Here is a 23,877-nt window from a genome sequence, read left to right as displayed (position 1 = left end):
GATAATGATAGTTAGTTTAAGCCTGATCAAATATCTGCTACAGAGTATAAACTCTACGAAAGAAAGAAAAAAAAGGAATTTTAAAAATAATTCGGGTATACCCGAAACCTAACAAACGTACCCTTTACCCCGACCTGAAAAAAATCGGGTTACTCGAATCCCTAAAAAAATTTACCTGACCTGATTTACCCGATACCCGAAAAATCGGGCAGGTAATTTGGGTAACGGGTATTTTCGATAGGGCTACACATGGTTAAGATCGATGAGACAACTCATTTTGTCTTCATGTGTACTAGATAAAGATAAGAGTCTAACTTTAATTTATGAAGATAACTTAGTATGTGTCACTCAAATGAAAGAATGGTATATCATGAGCGACATGACAAAACATATACCTCCAAAGTTTTTTTTGAGTACATTTAAGAGCCTATACAAGATCAAAAGGTTGAGATAGAATATGTTCAATCCAACAACAATGTAGCAGACCTCTTCACGAAAGCACTTCCTACTTCAATCTTTAGAAAACATGTACATAGCAGCAGAATGGATATATGCATAACATGTAACTTAACAAATGTCTAAATAAGGGGGAGTCAACATTATATTGTACTCTTTTTCCCTTCGTTAAAGTTTTTTTTTCATTGAGTTTCATTTAGTAAGGTTTTTAATGAGACAGTACTTCAAAGTTGAACTGAGATTTAATAAAAAAAAATGTTATCCAATAGGGAGTGTTATAAAAACCATAAAATTATTAAGTTAGACATAGCATGTGGATGGATATTTTTTTCACCCTTCAAATAGTTTTATTTAACTATTTAGCTATTATTTTGATGATGCAAGAATATGATGATATGTAGTATAAATATCCATTAAGTGTGAAGGAAAAAGATACTATTTTGAATACAATCTTCTAAGTATTCAAGAATTTTCTCAAATCTCCTTTTATTTTATAATGTTCTAAATTTAATTTTATTAGTTTTGGTTTTAATTACATCGAATTCATATATATATAAAAGATAATGCATTTTCTTATTAACAAAATGACATCAAAGTCATATGTTACAATGAAATTAAACAAGTGCCATACGGTGTGTCTCTACAAAATCCATCCAAATATACAAAAAAAATCTTATAAAAGTGCCGAATGCTTTCTATAAGCTTTTATATATATATATATATATATATATATATATATATATATATATATATATATATATATATATATATATATATATATATATATATATATATATATATATATATATATATATATATATATATATATATTGTTTATATCGTGTGCAACAGAAGTATAATAACAAATTCTTGATGTAGTGGTCAATTTCTATATATCTATCCAAAGAATTCTTTATATATATATATATATATATATATATATATATATATATATATATATATATATATATATATATATATATATATATATATATATATATATATATAAAAGTTTCTTAAGGAAAAAAAATACAAAGACATAGTCATTTCAAATGCTTATGAATATACTGTTAAGAGAATTAACAAAATTATTGACAAAATATATTCATTTAGCCATATAATTTTATACTGCGCAATGCGTAATTATACGTCTAGTTGTGTCATAATATAATAATATGAAAGGACTGGTAAGTAAGTTTGTGAATGGTGGTTAAAACATGAACTTATATGATAAGTCATTAGACATTTTAATCCTAAACAAAATATTAAAAAAAAATGTTGTTGTAGAACAAAATTACACATTCAAATTCATCTAGATAATAAGATAATCTAGAAACTATTATTAACCATGGATTATCTAATCAAAATTGAGATGTAAAACAAACAAATCATAACATCGAATTCCTCTTACCGGAATGAAACCGAGATTTGAGAACTTTGAGCATGATTCAACCCTTAAATACAAAAATCATTTATTTCTTTCCGTTAGAACTTTTGTGATAGACAACCTTCGAAGGGGGTGTACCCTTACTTCCATATAGCGATATGTAAGATTTAATTTCCCATTTGATGTCATTTCTCCCTTTTTGGTAGCTCCTTCCTTAGTCCGAGTTTCAATTTCCGATTGATGCGTTCCTTCTTCATTTCTTAATCATCATGTTGACGATATAATATTTGATACTTTGGCGCCTATGGAACTATTTTCTTAAACGTAGAAGATTAATATTATTTCATAATTTGGTTAGTTTGGAAGGCTATAAATGACAATATGTTCATAGGTCGGAGTTTCATGACTACTAATTGTAGATGAGTTTTAGCTAATCTTTACGTTTGGATTAGTCATCATGGCAAATAGTTTAGCCTAAATCAGAATACTTAGTGTTGTCTTTGTCTATTTCTTTTTCGATGATGTATTTTTTTTTCAAACACTTTACTAGTTTAATAATAACTTCTAATCGTTCCAAAAAACAATTATTTCCATAAACCCTTAAAACATTGAAACTAAAATAATGGAAAAGTAATTTTGGAAAATAAATAAAATACTAAAATAAAGAGGGCTAAAATAATAAATTTCACCAACCCTTTTTCCCTCCTCAAATTTACCTCAGATCCACTCCTCATTAAAAGAAGCAAAACGCCTTTCAAAAGCATCTCTCTTTCTTCCATGAACGTTTTCCTGCAACAACTCTAGTACCCGCCTCCTCCTTTCATGGCGGTTCTTACGCCTACACCTTCTGAAACCCACAAGGTACAACCCACAAAGCGTAGAAGACAACATCACCCACAAAACCCTAAACTCAAACACCAACACTCATCATCACCATCATCATCATCATCTTCATCATCATGGGACCAAATCAAGAATCTGTTGAAATGCAAACAGATGGATGTTTCCGGGTCGGATCAGAAGATCCAACAAGACGCATCAAGGAACACCAATGGGTACTCGAAGTTGAGTTCTTGTGGCTCCATATGCAGTTTCAAGGATGTTGCTAATGGGAATACGAGGGTTGTTCATAGGGCGGATAACTCGCCGGAAAGTAGCAGCGTTGGTCAGGAATCCGGCTTACTCCGAAGGAAGAAACACCTTAGTAATGGTGCTTCTTCTTCTTCTTCTACTAGGTCTGTAACTGGTTCAGTTAGATCCAATGGTCAAGGTGGTTACACGTCATCTTCCAGAGGCATGCAATTGAGGAAGCTTTCTGGGTGCTATGAATGTCATGCCATTGTTGATCCTGCAAGGTCACTCTCACTTCTTTCTTCTTTCATTTTTCATTTTTGTTTCTTCTACGACATTAATGTGTTATTTATTATTTTCATAATTTCATTATACAATATATTAATAAATATCTCCGAAAAATATAAACACTAAAAGACAAATCAGAATAGGTTAATGTTTTAGTTTTCTCATATCAGAAAAGAAAAATGTAAAATATTTTCTATAGATCCGTAGCTCATTCGTTCTAGAAATACAGAAACTAAACAAGTTTGTGTGCTTATTTTTTTAAAAAATGATAATTAAAATGATGGATGGTGTTTAACATTGAAGTAGCTTATTGACCCTATTTACTTAAAATGTCATACTTTTAATACAGTATAAATAACTTTGACATTTGTTTTGACCATGCAGACAAGCAATTCCAAGAAGTACAATTTGTGTATGTTCAGAATGTGGAGAAGTCTTCCCAAAAATGGAAAGCTTGGAGCATCATCAAGCTATTAAGCATGCCGGTATATATTTTATAATCATTTTAATCATAAAATTTTAGTTAACATAATTAAAAAAAGAAAAAAAAAAAGGATTTAGGTTATGTTTGCGAAAAGCTAACTGATAGTTGAGTACTAATTATGTGTCAAAAGTTCATTAAAACCGAGTGTACATGAGTTCGAGTGACACATACCTATATACAATATCATATGTATATTTTTTACCATAAGGATAACAACGTTTATATTTTTTATTGTGTTTATCTGAAGATGATGAATGACTGACCAAAAAGCTAAAATCAAGTGACTTTTATGTCTTTACCATAGACAAGTGTGTGCCTTTGTTCCCATGGGGTAATCATGTAACCACATTCCTTTTGGGACCATTTATATTAATATTAGATTTGCCTTCATACCAAAGAAAATACAATATATGTCGATTGAAATGTCAATATCATGTAAAAAAAGTTGAGATTTTTGCATGTGCAATGTATTTATAAGGTTGATTTGTTTGTTCATGAGTAATTCTCAAACCATTTATTGTTTTATGTAATATAAAGTCTTGGATGTTGAAAATTTGCCAAAAAAAAAACAAGTTAGGTCTTAGGTCCATATTCTACAACAATCCTAGGGTGTTAAACGTATTTATGAATAGTATAAGGACAATTAATGTAAATTATTTTTGTTTGGTTTGATTTGTATAGTATCGGAGCTCGGACTCGAAGATTCGGGTCGAAATATTGTGGAGATAATATTCAAGTCCAGCTGGCAAAATAAGGACCATCCGATCTTCACAATCGAACGGATCTTAAAAGTCAACAACACTCGTCGGACTATCCAACGTTTCGAGGACTGCCGTGACACCATCAAGATCCGAGCAACCGCCACTGCCACCGCCTCTCGCTGTGCCGCCGACGGCAACGAGCTCCTCCGCTTCCACTGCACCACACTCGCCTGCTCTCTAGGCTCCCACGGCTCCTCCAGCCTCTGCGGCTCCGTCCCCGGCTGCGGCGTCTGCACGATCATCCGCCATGGTTTCCAAAACCCAAAGTCCGGCGAAGCTGGAAAGAAAGGGGTGTGCACCACCGCGAGTAGTGGTAAGGCGCATGACTCTCTTGGGGTTGGGGCGCGTGGGCTGAGGGCGATGCTGGTTTGTCGAGTGATTGCCGGGAAAGTGAAGCGCGTGGTGGGGAACGCGCCGCCGGAGGAAGATGGAGCGTATGATTCGATGGCCGGGTATCCCGGGTCATACTCGAATATTGAGGAGCTGTACGTTTGTAATCCGAGGGCCATACTACCCTGTTTCGTGGTTATTTACAAGGCAATGGAAAGCTGATGTCATCTTTTTCTTTTTTTAATTAATGTGGGCTTAAGATTTTTTTAATTTTCTAATTTTGGATTAATGGGAAGCTAAAATTATGGTGACATTATTATAATCTTCCACTTTGTATATAAAATTAAATCAGTTCGTACTTCGTACATTTTTTTTTATTTGTATCCCTAGCAATCAAATTGATCATTGTTCATGGGGACTAGCGATTTTGTATAAATCATGTATAAAAATTGGGTAAAATGTGTCAGAATTTCGGACTAAAAGGAAAAGAAAAGGCCCTTTTATTTGTCATTGTTGATTTATAGTGTAAGTGGTAGTTGCTTTTTGCAAATACAGAAATCCTGTATCTTATTTAGATTGGTCGGATATTTTGATGTTAAAAGAGTATATTATATGTGACATCCCATTCTTTTTATGATGCAAACTATCTTATATTAACTTATTAGATATTGTCGAGAGTTAAAAGAAAGGTATCATTATGTTATGTTTAGTAACAACCTTTTTCAGATTGATTTTATGCTTTTAATAAATAGCTCAAACAGAAAGGGGAAAAATATATATTCAGAACTACAAGTTTAACATTTTATTTAAAGAAAACTAATTACACAATAGCTATTTCAAATTATTTTCTAATGCTTTTATGATTTTGTTACTTTTTTTACTTTCATTTTAATTTTCAAAAGTAAGCAACTATATTGGTTGAACAAGTCTTTACAAATAAAATTTATATATATTCTAGTTATCAATTATCAGTCTTCAGTTATCAATTTAAAACAAGTATTTACAAAATGAAATTGTCATTTGTCATTTGGAAATGTCTAATATCATTATTTTTCGAATCAAATGTCACATTTAACTCAATTTATCTTATCATCTTTCAAATGTTTGACGCCGAAACTCATTTTATGGCTTGAAGACTTTTTTGGTTGACGGGGTTGAAGGGATGAACATGATTTCCGATTTCCAATGATTAATGAGCAAAAACACCATGATTCTGGAACAAACTTGCATTTGGAGAAACAAATACACAAATCTAAGTGTTTTTGTGTTTGTATGTGTCTTTTGGTGCTTTTTGTGTTTATGACCGGAAACTCGCCAGAGTAATTGATCAGAGTTTTGCCAGAAATCAGCTAAACTCACAACAACTGGTCTTAAGGATTAACCGTGTACAAGATAACTAGTTTAATGGACAAATGTGGACAAAAAAAAAACAATAACTAAATATATACGAAACATAAAATATCTTATCCTTTTTAAGTATTTTTTTTCCGTTCTATCATGAGTATCATCGTATGAAATGGTATAAAATATAAATTATATGTAGTGATACCCATTTTAATTTATAGAATCTTTAAGCATGTAACTTTTTAAAAATATTCAAGATTGTAATTATATTATAGTTTTATTTTTTTAATTTATTAAAAGCATTTCATTGTAAACTATAAAAGACCACCCATTTTTCGTCGACTTCGTCACTGTCTCACTGATTATATTTTTTCATTAAAAGTTAATTTATAAAAATATAAAAAGTTACAAAAGTTATCAAATGCCTTTAAAAAAAGAATATAAAGAAACCATATCGTTACTCATTCAAGACAAAAACATTGCATGGGTTTTGGGTTTTATGATTACCAAGATCATTTTGAATGTAATGAAAGTTCGAGCTAATAAATGAAGCACATTAGTTCATACTTTAATATCATTGAATTTCTAAGTGCCAACACATGTTAAAGCACCTCCATCTTGATATAAGCATCAACAAAGATTCTCTTAATTTAAGAAAAAAAAAATCAAAAGAACTTTCAGTCCATACAAAAAAATGTTTTAGTTGTACATGTTAAACATATATACATAAATATTGTAAGATTATATTTTGTGTTCGGAGTGTCCAGCAAATTGGGGAACAATGCATTATTTTGTGGATGATAAACTTTTTATCTTTTTAGATATCTATTTTTTTTTCAGTTTTATTATATATGTTGATATGTGTAATTATATATATATACAGTTATACACACACCCCTAATCTCTGTGATGTGTCTAATGTGTGGGGCTTTGAGCTGAAAATTTCAGTGACTATTTAAAATAATTTGGAGAGTTATAGGGAATGGGTTTACATAAATGTGTTGTTTCCTTTCGAAGTTTAGTTTTTTTTTTTTTTTTTTTATAATTTATAAACTCGTGGTTATCCTGATCTTATCTGGCTTAGGAAGTTGCAAGCTGTTAAGATGACGATTAAAAGATTGGAGGTCTAGTAGGGCAGCCATTGAACTCTTGGCAGAATCGAGATAGAAGACAGAAAAATCTGGAAAGTAAAATTGCTGGAAATCGAGGACTCAAAGAAACTTTATCTTAAACAAAAGTCGTGTATTAAAAAAAAAAAAAAAAAAAAAAAAAAAAAAAAAAAAAAAAAAAAAAAAACTCTATAGACAGAAATGTAATTAAGATGAAATGATAAATGTAACACAAAACTTGAGTTTTACTAGGTTTGGAAATTCAGCCTTATTATAGTCAAATAATTAGCTAATCTTATGATTTTATAATTGCTGTTAAACAGTGATGTAAATTGTAATGTGATTTTCATAAAACATAAGATAGATATAACTTGGGAGAAATGAATTGTTAAAATTTGTTATTGGGTCAAATAATGGAAAAAGCAGTTCGGTTGATGATTCAAGTTAGCCCATCTTCTGTTTAAGTCGTAAGGCCCCGACGAATTCAGAAATGGCATAAACAGCCTTTTTCCCTTTCATTTGCAAATTGGAAGTGTCGGGCTAGTTTTAATACTTCAAAACAGAAGGGAGAAGTAAACAATTTATAAGAAATTAGAGAAGTATTGTGGATTCTAGCTTAATTAGGAAGATGTTTTTTTAAAATAATAATAAGTCAAGTTTTAATTTATTTATTGCATGTTATAAATCTAAGTTTAATCAAGCTTTTAGTGATGCATGATGGCTTAATTCTAGGAAAGATGTTGGGTTTAGCTTATGCTTGTGTTAATTTCATGAATATTTGGCATAATACAATAGTTGAGATTTTGAACACTACGTGTTCTTAGTGTAAAACATTATAACTTTGTTTACATTTTATGATAACGTGATGATATTCAATTTGTTTTTATAAGCAATGTGTAAAAGATATTGTAAAGTGTGTTTCATTGATGTGAAATACAGCTGATGTACATGTATTTATACAGCAAGAAGAAAGAAATACAAGCCTAATTATATGGCACTAACTAACGGTAAGCTAAATATTTGGTACTGCATCTTGAATTTTTCAGTGCACGTGTTATTACCCCCCGGCAAGCTGAAGGGCGGGACGGACTTGAAGCTTGTAGTGTAGCATGTGGACTCGATCGCGTGCGAGAGGCTTCGTGAAAATGTCCGCCAACTGATCAACCGAGGAGATATAGCAGACTTTTAGAGTACCATTTTCTACTTGTTCACGAATGAAGTGAAAATCTAAGGCGATGTGTTTTGACCTGGTGCTGATAACCGGATTTTTACTCATGAAGATAGCCCCGACATTGTCACATAGAAGCATTGGTTGTTTGGTTATGGGTGCGTGAAGTTCTTGAATCAAGTGTTTGAGCCATAATAATTCAGCGGTGGTATATGCTAAGGCTCGATATTCTGCTTCAGTGCTTGATCGAGCAACAACTTTTTGCTTCCGAGAGGTCCAACTGATGAGATTTGGTCCATGAAATATAGCGTACCCGTATTGAGAGCGGCTGTCTTCTTGATTTGAAACCCAACTTGCATCGGAATATGCTAGAAGTGAGTCAGCCTTTGTTGGAGAGAAGTGAAGACAGTGAGTGGCAGTTCCTTTCAGGTAACGGAGAATGCGTTTGGTTGCTTGCCAGTGCTGAATTGTTGGAGAGTGCATGAATTGGCAGACCCGGTTGACGGCAAAGGCAATGTCTGGTCTTGTGATAGTGGCATATTGTAGTGAGCCGATGATCTGTTGAAACAGTGTTGGATCATGAAACGGATCGCCATCAGGGGACAAACGTGAAGCAGGATCAGCTGGGGTGTTAAGTGGAGAGGCGTCTACCATTTTGCTTTTGTGGAGAATGTCCATGATGTATCGATGTTGAGAAAGATCCAAACCAGTGGTTGTAGGTGTAATTTGAAGTCCCAAAAAATGATGCAGAGAACCCAGGTCCTTCAGTGCAAAGGTCTTGTGTAAGTGATGAATGAATTGCTGAATTCTGACTGCATTGTTACTTGTAATAATGACATCATCGACATAAACTAGGACATAAATGGTGGTAGTGGGACTTATGTGAACAAAAAGCGAGGTATCGGATTTGCAAGCAGTAAAGCCCTGGGTAATGAGATATGTCTTGAGTTTGGTGAACCAAGCTCTCGGAGCCTGCTTTAACCCATAGAGAGCCTTGTGAAGGCGACAAACATGATCGGGTCTGGTGGGATCTTCAAAGCCACGTGGCTGTTTCATGTACACAATTTCGTTGAGATCGCCATTTAGGAATGCGTTGTTGATGTCGAGTTGTCGAAGCGTCCATCCTTGAGAGAGGGCAATAGATAGAACTAGGCGGATGGTAGTAGGTTTGATCACCGGACTGAAGGTGTCAAAGTAGTCAACATTAGCTGCTTGGGTGTATCCTTGAGCCACAAGGCGGGCTTTGTGACGTTCAATAGTACCATCTGCACGTCGTTTGAGCCTGAAAATCCATTTACATCCAACTATATTGACATTAGTAGGACAAGGAACAAGAGACCATGTGTTATTTCTCATAAGAGCATGGTATTCGTTTTGCATAGCTTGTTGCCAACACGGTATTTTAATAGCGTGAGAAAAAAGACGTGGTTCATAATCAGAATCTGTGGATGTATGGAAGATTTTGGGCGTAAGAGAATTGGTGGAGGCACGAGTTACCATTGGATGTGTTTTGTGTGGAGCAGGACGATAGTGAGAGGTAGAAGGTTGAGTAGGGGAGGAAGGAGAGTGTGTGGAATGTGGTTGGGGATTATGGTGAGGTGATGATGGAGTAGGAGAGGGGATGGGAGGAGGGGAAGGGGTTGTAGTGGAGGGAATGGGTCCTGAAATAGGAGGACTGTAGATGGTAGATGAAGATGAGGGCATGGTAGGGGATGATGGTGGTAAAAGATTGGCTGCTTGTGCAAGTAAATCGGAATTGATTGGAGATGATGTGGTGGGATTGGATAAGGAAGTTGATGTAGGTGTGGGTAAGTATGGGAAGACAGCTTCGTTGAATACTACATGTCTAGAGACATAAATACGGGAAGAGGGCTGATGGTAACACAGGTAACCTTTGTGTGTTGGGTTGTACCCAAGAAATATGCAAGGTAGGGAATGGAAGTCGAGTTTATGAGAGGTATAGGGTCGCAAGAAAGGATAGCAGAGGCAGCCAAACGTTTTTAAAAACTTGTAATCCAGAATTTTGTTGTACAATTTCTGGTATGGAGACTGACATTGTAGCAGGGGGGTGATGGTTCGGTTATGAAGATACGTGGTTGTTTTGAAGGCATGCTCCCAAAAAGGTTGTGGAAGGGAAGATTGTGCGAGGAGAGTGAGACCTTTCTCAACGATAATGCGGTTACGGCGTTCGACAACCCCATTTTGTTCCTGTGTATGAGGACAAGAAACACGATGGTCAATTCCATGAGCACGAAGAAAGGTAGATACATTTCGATATTCGCCACCCCAATCGGACTGAAGGGCTTTAATATCCCTGTTAAATTGAGTCTTGATCATTTGTTTAAACTGGACAAACGTGGAAAAAAACTTGGGATTTGTTGGTTAGAAAATAAATCCACACATATTTTGAACAATCATTAACAAATAGTAGGAAATATCGATGTCCATTTATTGAAAATAAAGGGGATGGTCCCCATACATCTGAGTACACTAGATCAAATGGTGATGATGAATCTTTATGGGGAACAGGAAGATGCAAACGGTGACTCTTGCCTAATTGGTAGGAGGCACATACATTAGGAAATTTATTAGAAGAAACTGGAAGCTGAAATGATGAAATGAGTTTGCGTAACAGGGGCTCATGTGGGTGTGCTAGTCTCTGGTGCCAGCCTTGAACAAATGTGCGGACTCCTGATAAGGCCATGCGAGAAGAACACTTGTTGGGGGAGGATGGGAGTTGGTAGAGGCCATTGTTAACCGCTCCCTGGAGCAGAGTTCGACCCTGCAAATCCTTAACAGTGCAATGTTCACGCCAAAATTCCATAAAGATATCATTATCAGCAGTGAGTTTGGAGACACTCAAAAGATTTTTGGTTAAATTTGGAACAACAAGAACAGATGGCAAGCGAAGGTTATGCAAAGAACTAATACCAATATGAGAAATAGACAAATGATTACCATTGCCAACCTTCACTTTGTCAGTACCGGTGTAGTCATCGGCAATATGAAGCTTTCGAAGATCAGGTGTAACGTGACCAGTTGCCCCTGAGTCAAAATACCAGGTAGGATCCATGACAGTGGAGGAAGTGGTAACGTGAGCAACATTGGCTTGTCTGGAATTGTCCCGAGGATTAACATGACGAGAGGGGTAATCGATCTGATTGGTGCGTTGCCAGCAGTCAATGGCTTCGTGACCTGGACGGCTACACAGCTGACACATAGGGCGGGGTCGCCGATTGGTGGGATTGCGGGAATCAGAGCGGCGATTGGGGGATGAAGTGGTGGAGGGGTTGTAATGGTTGGAGGGTCTGAAGGTGGAGCGGTTTGCAGCAAGGGCGGAGGAACCAGTGACAGATGCGCCAGGGGTGGAGGATTGGGGGATGAGCTATGAGTGGCGACGGTGTTCCTGTTCAATACGAGCTTCTTCTTGAAGAAGAAAGCCAGTGAGGTCGTCAATGGTGACAGTGGCCACGTGCATCATGAAGGTAGTGGCAAAGGCAGCGTATGATGAATCTAAACCAGAAAGAAGATAGCCAATTAAGTCCTCATCGGAGACAGGACAAAGATTTTCAGCTAGAGAGTCGGCGATGGATCGCTTTTGTTCGATGTAATCGATCATCGACAGTGAGCCCTTGGAAAGTGTTTGTAGTTGAACTTTTAACGCCATTCTGCGTGCACGTGTTTGTGATTGAAAGGATTTTTCAAGTGTGGTCCAGGCATCGAAGGAAGAGTTGGCTCAAGTGATTAGGGCCATGGCCTGAGGGGAAATGGTGGTTTTGATCCACAAAAGAACGAGTTTGTCTCGTTTCTTCCATAGGGTGTAAGTTGGATTGATTTTTGGCTCAGGTTCACTGTCTTCTTCAGAATCGCTGGAGAGGTAGGTTGTTGGAGGTGGATTGGGATGGAGGATGAAGGACTCCAAATCAAAAGCTTCGAGAGCTTGAGTAATCGTGGACTGCCAGAGAGAGAAATTGTCCCGATCAAGTTTGATTGTGATCTGAGGAAGATGAAACGGAACGGCGCCGGTGGAGGCTTGTGCTAAGAGCGATGGAGCGGAAGTGGTCATGGTGAAAAAAAAAGAGGAATCGAAGGGTAAAAAGGGGATACCAGTGTTAACTCTGCTCTGATACCATATAAGCAATGTGTAAAAGATACTGTAAAGTGTGTTGCATTGATGTGAAATACAGCTGATGTACACGTATTTATACAGCAAGAAGAAAGAAATACAAGCCTAATTATATGGCACTAACTAACGCTAAGCTAAATATTTGGTACTGCATCTTGAATTTTTCAGTGCACGTGTTATTAGTTTTGTATATAAAAAAAAGGCAATCCAATAGAATTATATTAAAAACTAGATGAATAGCCACACATTGCCTAAGAGAAAAATCATCCTTAATAAATGAAAGTTTTTTTTGCCACATGTCAATCTCTCATGAGTTTTGACACTTGTCATTTTATGGTATTTTTAAAATAAATATTATTCATTTGTCAATTTTTGGTTTATTTCAATTTTTAAAATTAAAGTGATATACTTATATATGTAAAGTATTAAATATTATATATATGATATTAAATTGCAATAAATATGTTTTTTTTTCTTTTTTATTTTAAAGTTGTATATTAAAAAATAATTTACATTTACACTTTAATGTTTATTTTTTTTTTAAATAAACTTGTATAATATACTGGTTTCACACATAGTATGTAATAAAGTTATGAATATAAAAATTTTAGACGCAATCTATTATTAACTAAAGTATTTTTTTTTCAATTTGATACCCAAATCTGATTTTTCATTGTTGATAAACAATTTAATTAGATTACTATTTGCATTGTATTAAATATCTATTTCAACAATGACAATTCTCAAAACAATAAATCCGTTATTTGAGATTTTCAAGTTCAGAAAGAGTATATGATACAACCTTCATCATCATAGCTCTCATATATATATATATATATATATATATATATATATATATATATATATATATATATATATATATATATATATATATATATATATATATATATATATATATATATATATATATATATATATATATATATTGAATATGTTTTTCTTATCATCTTAAAGAACATCTTCTATGAATAAATAAACTTTAGAAACTTTAAAGGATTGGTTGTTTATAAGGATATATTCATTAGAATTACAGTCTACAACCCTCACTTTTATTTATTTCTCACACTCCTACTTTTTAACACTTTTTTTTTTAATTTAAAATGATAGCTAAATTTTATTCAAGAAATAAAAAAGCAAGGGAAGTCGGACAAAATTACAAAATTCAATAAAAGATGAAGACTAGATTTAGTTCATTCCTCATATTTAAATGCCCACGATTTTAATTGAGGTATAATATCTCAAAGCAGCTAACATATTTTTTATTAGCCAATAATAATGCTTTATTCTCATCTAGAAATCTCTTAACTCCAATTCAAACACTCAAACTATATATTAGGGTTTAAATGCCCATAATTTTAATCGGGGTACAATATCTCAAAAGAACTAACATACTTTTTATTATTCAAAAATAATGTTTAATTCTCATCTAGGAGACTCTTAACTCCAATTCAAATACCTAAACTCAACTATGATTTGATTTAAATATTAAACAAAACATTTAACTTTGTAATAGTCAATCGATCCACCGGTCACCTTTTTTTTCCCATTTATGAGTTAATAAATAATAATCGCTTTTCATTATATTAGAAAAAACATATTGTTAAAATTCTTATTTAATTTCTTTACTATTAAAATAATTTAAAATTTTGTAACTATCTAAATACAACATAATTGACTTCAAACCAATTCAACCAATTTGATTGTTTGATATTTTTAAATTTACCGTATTTCACATGTTATATATATAAAATATTATCTAATACAATCCATAAGTAAACATTATAAAATCAATACCTCTAATTCATACCAATCTTGGATCTTTATCCCCAAACTTATAATATGGTCTACTAGAAAAGTTAAATAATATCTATGTTAAATAATCAATAAAGAAAATAACATAATCAAAGAAAAATACATGTTAATTTAGTCTTTAGAATTGGTTTCTCTTTTCTTTTTTCATTGACTTTGGATGATCATGGAATAAACTACAAATTAAAAAGAAATGGTTACATAATTGGTAGTAAAAATAATAGAAAGAAAGATGTGTAAGATAATGAAGATGACTAAAAAATAAGATCTCTCGCATGATATTCATATTTATATTTCTTATGGCATCTCCATCTTGTAAAACTAATGCAAAACCCTTTAAACCTTACAAATCTCTGTGTGTGTGTGTGTGTGTGTGTGTCCAACCTAACCCTCTTGCTTGTATCTTGAGCTTATTTTGAGCATTTTGGTGGTTTTGAAGTGCAAGGAGCTTGAAGAAGTAGCAAGAACATGAAGAGGGCTTGTAGATCCAAAAGTTTGGCATCTTTTCTGACTCTTTTGAGGTATCAAGCTTTAACCTTGACCATTGCATGCTTAGACAGTTTTGGGGTGTTATTTGTGGTATTTTGGCTCCATAGTTGAAATCTCTTGTGTTACGGTATTTCCAGTCCATAAGAGTTGTCCTTTCGAGCTCTTTGGAGCATTTAGATCCATAAACACCGGGCCTTGATGGTTAAGCCACAACCATACAAGGGCTAGATGGTCACAAAGTGTGTTTAAGGACTTAAATCATGTCTCAATCCCCACCCATGCATGCAAATACATAAAGTTTGTAACTTTATGGTTTAAGACATCTTAAAGGGCATGGATCTATGTTTTGGATGTTAGGACTTAATGGATTAAGTCACAAAGGAGTTTCTTAGGAGACTGGTCAGTACGTCGGGCGTACCCCTAGTACGTTGCGCGTACTGGGTCAATCTCCCCGAAGTTGGTCAAGGCAAGCGTACGTTGGGCATACGTGACAGGTACGCCGCATGTATGCATGCAGAGTGGTCAAAGGTGTTTTTGGGCCTTAAGATGTTAAGCCTGAATTTGTTGGGCCTCGTGACCCACTGTGGAGTAAGGCCTCTGGGCCTAGACCTAGGATTTATGGTATTGGGCCTTTGTGGGCCTTAAATCTTATAGGAATGGATGTGGGCCTTAATTTGGCTATAAGTTGGGCCTTGGGAGAAAGAGGCTCAATGTGGCAAGGATTAGGGAACCTTGCCTTGGGATATGAATTAGAAGTTGGGCCATAAGGGAGTCATGTTTGGATCTAATATATGATTAAGGAATTTGTTGTACTTTAGGGAAAGGAGCCCCGAGCCATCCGAGGAGTACGATTTCGGCATACTCAGTTGAGGTGAGTTACCTTCCCTGTAGTAGTGTGTCGAAGGCACCAATGTCAGCCCACTTATTGTTGTTTATAGTGAGATGATTGTCTTTGTGATAATTTTCTGTTATGCCACTATCTGTTGAGATGATTGTCTTTGTGATAATTTTTTGTTATGCCATTATCTGTTGAGATTTATGTGCTTGTATGCTATGTTATTATGTGGTAGTGGTAGGGGTGAAATAGACCCCGTAACCGGTTGAAATACACCGAAGGGTAGGTCGGGCACCCAGATATGCTTGACATTATGTTTATGCTATGTTATTATATGGTAGTGGTAGGGGTGAAATAGACCATGTAACCGGTTGAAAGAGACTGAAGGGGTAGGACAACACCTAGGTAATGTCGGCAGGAACCGGTTGAAAGAGACCGAATGGGTAGGCCAACACCCATGTATGTTTGGCAGTAACCGGTTGAAAGAGACCGAAGGGGTAGGCCAGCACCCGGATATTCTAGGCAATATGTTTATAAGTTTATTGTATGGTATGTGGTATGATGGGGGAAACTCATTAAGCTTCGTGCTTACGATTTTCAGTTTTGGTTTAAGGTATTTCTACTTCGAAGGGAAAGGAGTCGGCATGATCGCAGTGCATCACACTATGATTTTTCGCACATGAGATCTTTGGGAGTTGTACTTTGATGTTTTCTTATGACATGTTTTGGTTATCGACATATTGGTTTTGATTATGATATAGGATGACAATATTGATGTTTTCAGACTAATGGTTTTTATAATTACTTAATTAAAAATGAAAATTTTGGTTATGAGTTTTGGGATGTTACATTTATTATTAATCAAATGATTAATTGATGAATGAAAATGTATTTTTTAGGTTTTAAAATGATTTTGATAAGATCTTGCAATCTAATTCGATCTTACGATCACTATCTTGCAAAACAAAAAATATCATATTTAGATCCCGATTTTTACAAGTTTGGAAAAAATGCAGTCTTAAGTAACAAGGAAGTTTAACATATTACAACACCCCTTAGCGGTAGTTTCTAGAATGATCGCTAGACAAATTTCTCATGCATACTTATTTTTACTGAAAAAAGTAGTATTTTTCACAAATTTGTATATGGTTGTTAGTTTTCCTCTTCTGACAATGTATCTCAAATGGGTGAGTGATGGGTGAGTGAAGCCTTTTATAGGTTAATAAGTCGTAACACATTTGAATTCTTTGTAAATTAATTTGGAAGGAACATAAAAGATGGCTAGGTTTAAGGTTTTTTTACTATGTTATAAGTATAATCTAAAAACTATATATTAATAATCAAAGACCAGCACTTCACAATTTCCACATAAACTCATTACATTTTTGTCTAAAATTTAACGGAAAGTTAAAATTCTTGTTAACAATTTTTCAGTTAATTTTGGAGTGAAAATTGATTTTCATTTAACTGTTGTGAGTGTTCACTAAGGGAGAAAATTGTTGGGACTTTCGATTATAAAAACATAAGTTTTACCCTATTTTTTGTGTTCATCTTTTCACATTCTTCAACCATAATCATGTAAAATGTTCATGGGAAGAATTCTAGGAATTATTGCTAGTAATTTTTGAAGTATATGTACCATAAGTGTTAGTTAATGGGCTCCGTTTCTTGAATCTATAAAACTATGTTTGAATCGAATAATCTGCAAGACAAAAGCGTTAGAAACAAACGCAGTGGCTGGGGCTCGAGTTTGACTCGATTCCTCTAAATATATTCGTCGTCTGTTTCCAGGGTACAATAACAGTGTATACTGTCGGATATGGCTACTTACCTAAAAAGTCACCATAAATAGTTGCAGAGAAAAGGAGGAAGAGATGAGTATTTGCATCTGTGTATCGAATGAGGTAGCAGTGTTCCGTTTTTATACAAGAAAAATAAGGTAGCAGTGTTCCGTATTTATACAAGAAATAAATTCGTCATTGAGGAATTGATTGTGCCAATAAATGCTATTAAATACACAAGGAATGCACCAGTTACGAAAATTCAAACCAATAAATGCTATTAAATACACAAGGAATGCATCAGTTACGATTGTGCCAATAAATGCTATTAAATACACAAGGAATGCACCAGTTACGAAAATTCAAACCAATAAATGCTATTAAATACACAATGAATGCATCAGTTACGAAAATTGAAACCAAATTGAAACCAATTACCAAAACTGTAAAGTTTAGCAAAAATGAGTGAAGGTTGCTCAAGACGAAATTCAAGATTCGCACCCCCTATACGTTGGTAAGAGTTGGTGTAAAATCATAGACACAAACATATGAGTCTATCATACATTCAAGTTTATAAACTTACTTAAGTATGGTCTTCCTACCAATGTGGGATTCAGTCCCACATCCACCTCTTTTGCTAACTTGTATTATCAAATACTCAACTTTGAGTAACGATATCTCATTCACATATATTTCATTTTGGACATATGATATATCGTTTCAAAGCTCTCACGGAGTAGAACATAAACTTACTTAGAATTAATTATGTATACAACATATGTATATATTTTTATATGTCCAATGTTAATAAAAATAACATATTTATACTAAAATTTCCAACAACAAGTCATCGGAGTTAAAGCTTAATTGTTAATGGACACATATTCTTGAAAAAAGGCATAATACCGTGTGTAGAATAGTTTGAATTTGAAACGAGTATAATGTAAATCCTAAAGTATTGGTTTTGAAATTGCATTGGTCCCCTAGTATAACATTTCAATATTTGGGATTATGTATTATGCTTTTATAGTCGGAGGTGCCTTGAAGAAAGTCCATTTTGAGGGATTTATTATTATTATTTTTAATTATCCAATAAACAGCACTAACCATAAAAAGTCTCAAGTTTAATCACTCTTAATTTTCTACTACTATAGTAGTAGGCCATCTCTTGAAAGAGTTGTCTTAAATCCGATTTTTATCGGTTTCAAAATTTGGATGATCACCTATTTTACTTTGGTGATGGTTTTGCATAGTAAATTTATTTTCTAAAGAACTAAAATAAACATTATAAATAGCTTATTACTTTAAAACAACATCACCTTTAATTTTTATAGGTATATTTCTATTAAAAATAAATCTACAAAAGCTATTTTGGATATCTTATCCTTACACAAGCTTACAACTAGTAAATGAGATTACATATAGAATTAACTTTTATTTATAGGTGTGTTCAGCAACAAAATTTTGATAATTTTTAACTTTTAATAAAAAATCAAATTAAAAAAAAAATCGTTTAACAATACAAATTTTTAGTTTTTATTTTTTATTTTTAAAATCATTTCCAGAACTATTTCAAAATTTTCAGTTAGTTTGTTGAATACTTTTACAAAATAAATAAATAAAACTTTCGGTTTTCAGTTTCTTGCTAAATAATATCAAATTCTAGCTTTTAACCAGCTCAATATTTGATAAAATTAATTGGTAGTTGGAAGCTGAAACTTTTATTATATAAGTATTTGACAAAAATACCTAAAAGTTTAAAAATATATAAGAGTACATAAAATAAAATGATATTTGTCTAAAATCTAAATGTGAAACATAATAAATAAAAATGTCAATTTAGAAAATTGATTAAAAAGTTGAATAATTTTTCTTAAACAATATATAATAAGTAACTTTTAGATTTGGATTATTTTGTTTAGATAAAAATTAAACTTTTGTTTAAATCGATCACATTTTATTAAAAGATAAAATTTAGAAATACTCAAACACTTTTGACAAACATGCGAATATATAATACTACTAAATTTTATTTGACCAGAAAAGAAATAGCCAGGCATCTTAAACTTCCACAAAACTGCGGGGGCCTTTTTAGAACTTTTTCTAGCAATTTGGTCTTCAGTAGTCGAAAATTCACCCTTCAACTTGAAGCATTTCGCAATTCCCCCGACTTTGAAGAACCGATCATTTCCTTCTTACTGCTCGAATCGCGCGATAATGGTGCGTTTTCACTCTATCTTGATCAACGCCCTTGTTGCAAATTATAATATCGTACAAGTTTTTGAATAATTGCTCTGATCTTGTATTTATTTTTTGTAATGGACAGATCCGATTCATTCTGCTTCAGAATAGGCAAGGGAAGACTCGTCTCGCTAAGTATTACATTCCTCTTGAAGAATCCGAAAAGCACAAGGTCGAATACGAGGTAACCCTAGAAAAAAGATGAAAATTTCGATTTTGATTCTCTTTTCAGTCAACTTAATCTGATTTTGCAAATTTGTGTGCACAATTGTGTGTTTAGGTTCATCGATTGGTCGTAAACAGAGATCCCAAATTCACTAACTTTGTTGAGGTACTTACCGATCTTCCTATCATCTGTATTTTCGATTTAGGAAATTAATAGGGTTGAATTAGGGTTTTAACTTGTTACTTTTCAACTTGACAATTAGAATTGTAATAAAGGACCATGATAAATCTGCAATTAGTGATCATGGATGTAATCCTTGTGTGGAAAAACAACCTTATGCATCATCTGATATCTCTTAATCACTTCTGCAAGTTTCATATATATATATGAACAAAATACATTGATAAAACATAAAATTGAACTTGTTTTATAAAGTTTTTGGTTTTTTTATATATATTTGTTGTTGCAGTTTCGTACACACAAAGTTATATACAGGAGATATGCTGGACTTTTTTTCTCACTTTGTGTTGATATAACGGATAATGAGCTTGCTTATTTGGAGGGCATCCATTTATTTGTTGAAATACTCGATCACTTCTTCAGTAATGTCTGTGAACTAGATTTGGTCTTCAACTTCCATAAGGTACTAAAAATTCATATTTTCATTCCTCATTTTCAAAAAAAAAATATTATATTTTGTTATTGACATAATTCTTATTTGTAAAAAGGTGTATCTGATTCTAGACGAGTTCATTCTTGCTGGTGAATTTCAAGAAACAAGCAAAAAGGTATAATATTTATTGGTTCAAAAGGGTATAATATCTTATCTTATATTTATTTATAAATTGTGTTTTATTTATTTATTTATAGGCAATCATAGAGAGGATGGGAGAATTGGAAAAGCAGGAGTGAGATGCGTTTTGTCTAGTGATCTTCTTGGAATATCTGTATTTTCATACATTTTTGATTTTATTCATGAGTATTGTATTGTACCTTTTGATTTTCGTAAATGAAATATTTGAAACCTTTTGAGGGATACAACTTTCATTGCATGAAGTACAAATAATTACTAAATTACCATATATTGTTACTCTTACTATATTTACACAAGTTAACAAGAACAATTTTCAGAAGCTTATTGCAAGGCTTGTTTGTTAGATATACGTATGCCATTTACACTGGTGACGTCAGCTTTAATAAAATGACATATGTAAACATGAACCCAACATCTCTTTCGTGAATTGTTGATCCCATGAGTAGTGATGATGTCAGCTTCTTTTGGAGGTGGTTCCACGTGTAAATTTTCTACTGGTTGTAATTCTGAAGTTTTGTTGAATGTTTGAGCCAATGCAAATAGAGCCTCAGCTACTTCTTCTTCATCTTTTGTACAATCTTTTGATTTTTGAGTTTCAGTTTCTCGTTTTTTCATCGCTGTAAACGTAGTTATATAAACCCATTATATAGAATGGCAATATATAAATAAATAAATAAAATATTGGGAAAGATGATCGATTTCACCAAATATACCGATAGAATTCAATCTTCTAAGCTTCTCTTTCTTTGATGATTTACTCAAGAAAACGTTGTGATCCAAACCTATTTCGATAATGGATGAGTTAATTCTTGATCATGTAGTGTTTCTTTTACATATACTGAAGATTGAAGAAGAGTTGGTTTGAAATTTAAAGGAAAGACGTTAAATATGTGAAAGAATGGGGATACAAAGTTGTTACCTGTGTGTCGCATATGAGTTGATAATCGACTTGATCCTCCATGACCTTTGTCCATTTCTGAAATTATGTTAATTTGGAAGATCAAATACAATGTCAAACACAGAAATTTGGATTGCAGTTAATAATCAAACTCTATCGATCATCAAAAAACCATTTCGAAAATGTGAGAAAGTAATCAGAAAATTTTAGATTTCAATTTCTGATCAATTGGTAGAAAACGCTTTTGTGCTCAGAGAATCACGTTCTTCATGAAATAAAGCGATCAGTCTCTTTCTCACACACAGTGATCTGATGATGTAGAGATGCACACGCAAAGGAAGAAATTCAAGAGCTACACTGGATCTCACATTTCATATACAAAATTTCAGAAAGAAAGAGACATGATTTGCTCAATACATGAAAGAATTACGCAACTGTAAGCCAAATTCATACAACAATGGAAGGTTATTAAAAAAACTAATTAAAAAAAAAAAGGAACAGAGAACTCACATCTGGAATGGATGGAGAAGAACAGAATCAGCAATTTACCAGATAGAAAGGAATATGGTGAAATTTGCAGTGAAGAATGATGGTTTTTTATGGTGTAATCAAATCAAATAAAATCAACGCATTGATGGAAGATCAATATCGCATCATTAAAATCATATATTAGATTATTCTCTCACTAACAGTAGATGATATCTCCATGATTTGTAACAGATGATGAATAATGAGAGGAATAAGAAACAGAAGCTGCAGGAATGAATCACACACTACAACAATGTGATCTCTCTCTCTTTTCACGAGTAATATATATGTACGGCTTTTCCCTTTATACAAATTTCGAAGCATATAGTACAAGTCAATATAGGAATATTGGTCTGGATTTCACAAAAGTTCATCTGGAAAAGAAATTACATATATGTACACAAGTACATGTACCGATGTACGAAAGTTATACACTGAAAAAACGGGTCATTGAGCGAGTCGAATTACTTGAGTTGACTCATAAATGTAAATGTATGATACACATAATATTATGTAAACTATGATTGATACATATTTTTCTCATTTTTACGAAAGACGTTTTGACCTATTAAAAAATTAAACCAGATTTTAAGTAGGTCCAATAAATAAAAATTAAATATTGTTAATTTTGGCTGAAAGTTTACATGTGGGAGGTATTCCTTTGGGCCTTCTCGTGTTGTGCATTTTAATTTTTAAGACGGATAATAATAGTTCATAGTTGTAGGCTTGTAGAATTCATATATTTGGGCTTATAAGTTTTGATTTTAAATGTAAATTTCGACAAAATAAATTAGTTTTTTTTAATTAATAAAGAAACTTTTTAATTGTCATTGTACAATGAGTGAGATGGCAAACGAACAACAAGCTGTGTCGCTAAGCCTTTTTGAATGGTAAAGCTAATTCTTTTAAAGACTACATCCGGAGATCTAGGGGATATAACATTACTATGCATGATTCGTTGTACTCTTTTAAGAAGCCCTACCGCATCCGGTGCGAGGAAACCAAACGTGTCAAATGCAAATGGTACGAACATGTGTTGATTTTCTAAGCACGATCTCTCATGTTTGGTGACTTTGCCTGTGGCTGCTTTTAAAGCAGCATGTCCCACTGTGAAACCCCCAGCCCTCAGGCCCACGAGAGGGGATACCCCTGTAAGATCCACACATGCGTGTTTCCCTCCGACCCATCCAAAAATCAAAATGTCAGTCGGTCTGAGGGTTGACCTTCCTTCTGTCGGATCAGTCAAGAAATTAACAGGTGCCTCTTTCTTAGCGGAAACCCCGACACGCTTAAATATGTCAAACAAGACATCCCTAACCATATCGTGCCTGTATTTAAACCTCGGGAGTTCTTTACAGTGAACTGCATGCTCCCCAAAAGAATCCAAACATGTCTTACGACACACAGGACATATCTCGTCAGTTGGGAAAATGGGTATCATGAGTCGATATTTCAGAATAGTACGATACTCCACGGGAGACATGTGTTGGCCAAGCCCACCTATAGGGATAGCCAGAAAAAAAATCTTGAGCACGTGGTGCACGTAAGCACTGGAAAACCGCTTTCTGCCGAGCCGTCATGTCGAAATGCACTTTCATATCTTGGACAATTTTATGAAAAAAGGCACTCGCCAGTGTATTCTGGGATTTAGGGGGGCGGTGTCTTTAGTAGTAAAATTGTTAAGGTCAAAATCTAGAAGCTTGTTGCGAAGGGATGCCAAGGCACAATCATAATCAGAATCCATACCATGTATACCGCTATCCCGTAAGAT

At 33.7% G+C, this 23,877-nt stretch overlaps 3 protein-coding genes across 4 annotated transcripts; 2 read left to right on the top strand and 1 right to left on the bottom strand.

Moving 5' to 3' along the window:
* The first annotated feature begins 2,530 nt into the window (after positions 1-2,530).
* On the top strand, positions 2,531-5,142 carry LOC111914267 (uncharacterized). Its single transcript, XM_052766193.1, has 3 exons — positions 2,531-3,198; positions 3,587-3,687; positions 4,368-5,142. The coding sequence occupies exons 1-3, from the start codon at positions 2,666-2,668 to the stop codon at positions 4,997-4,999; spliced, it is 1,266 nt and encodes a 421-aa protein (XP_052622153.1). The 5' UTR covers positions 2,531-2,665; the 3' UTR covers positions 5,000-5,142.
* A 14,377-nt stretch (positions 5,143-19,519) lies between these two features.
* Positions 19,520-20,907, top strand: LOC111914268 (AP-2 complex subunit sigma). The gene is made up of 6 exons (XM_023910043.3): positions 19,520-19,679; positions 19,786-19,884; positions 19,981-20,031; positions 20,336-20,509; positions 20,595-20,654; positions 20,737-20,907. Exons 1-6 carry the CDS (start codon positions 19,677-19,679, stop codon positions 20,776-20,778), a joined length of 429 nt encoding a protein of 142 aa, XP_023765811.1. The 5' UTR covers positions 19,520-19,676; the 3' UTR covers positions 20,779-20,907.
* A 94-nt stretch (positions 20,908-21,001) lies between these two features.
* Positions 21,002-22,344, bottom strand: LOC111914269 (uncharacterized). Of its 2 annotated transcripts, XM_023910044.3 has the most exons (4): positions 22,089-22,344; positions 21,600-21,656; positions 21,394-21,462; positions 21,002-21,297 (listed from the first exon to the last, which is right to left on the bottom strand). In XM_023910044.3, the coding sequence occupies exons 2-4, from the start codon at positions 21,652-21,654 to the stop codon at positions 21,002-21,004; spliced, it is 420 nt and encodes a 139-aa protein (XP_023765812.1). In that variant the 5' UTR covers positions 21,655-21,656; positions 22,089-22,344. The 2 variants fall into 2 exon arrangements, with proteins under 2 accessions (XP_023765812.1, XP_023765813.1); XM_023910045.3 differs by lacking the exon at positions 22,089-22,344 and having other exon boundaries at positions 21,600-22,077.
* Between the last annotated feature and the right edge of the window lie 1,533 nt (positions 22,345-23,877).

The sequence above is a fragment of the Lactuca sativa genome, chromosome 8, assembly GCF_002870075.4.
Source record: "Lactuca sativa cultivar Salinas chromosome 8, Lsat_Salinas_v11, whole genome shotgun sequence".
NCBI lineage: Eukaryota > Viridiplantae > Streptophyta > Magnoliopsida > Asterales > Asteraceae > Lactuca > Lactuca sativa.
The sequence above is the reverse complement of the archived record's forward strand: the minus strand, read 5'-3'. Positions and strand labels throughout refer to the sequence as shown.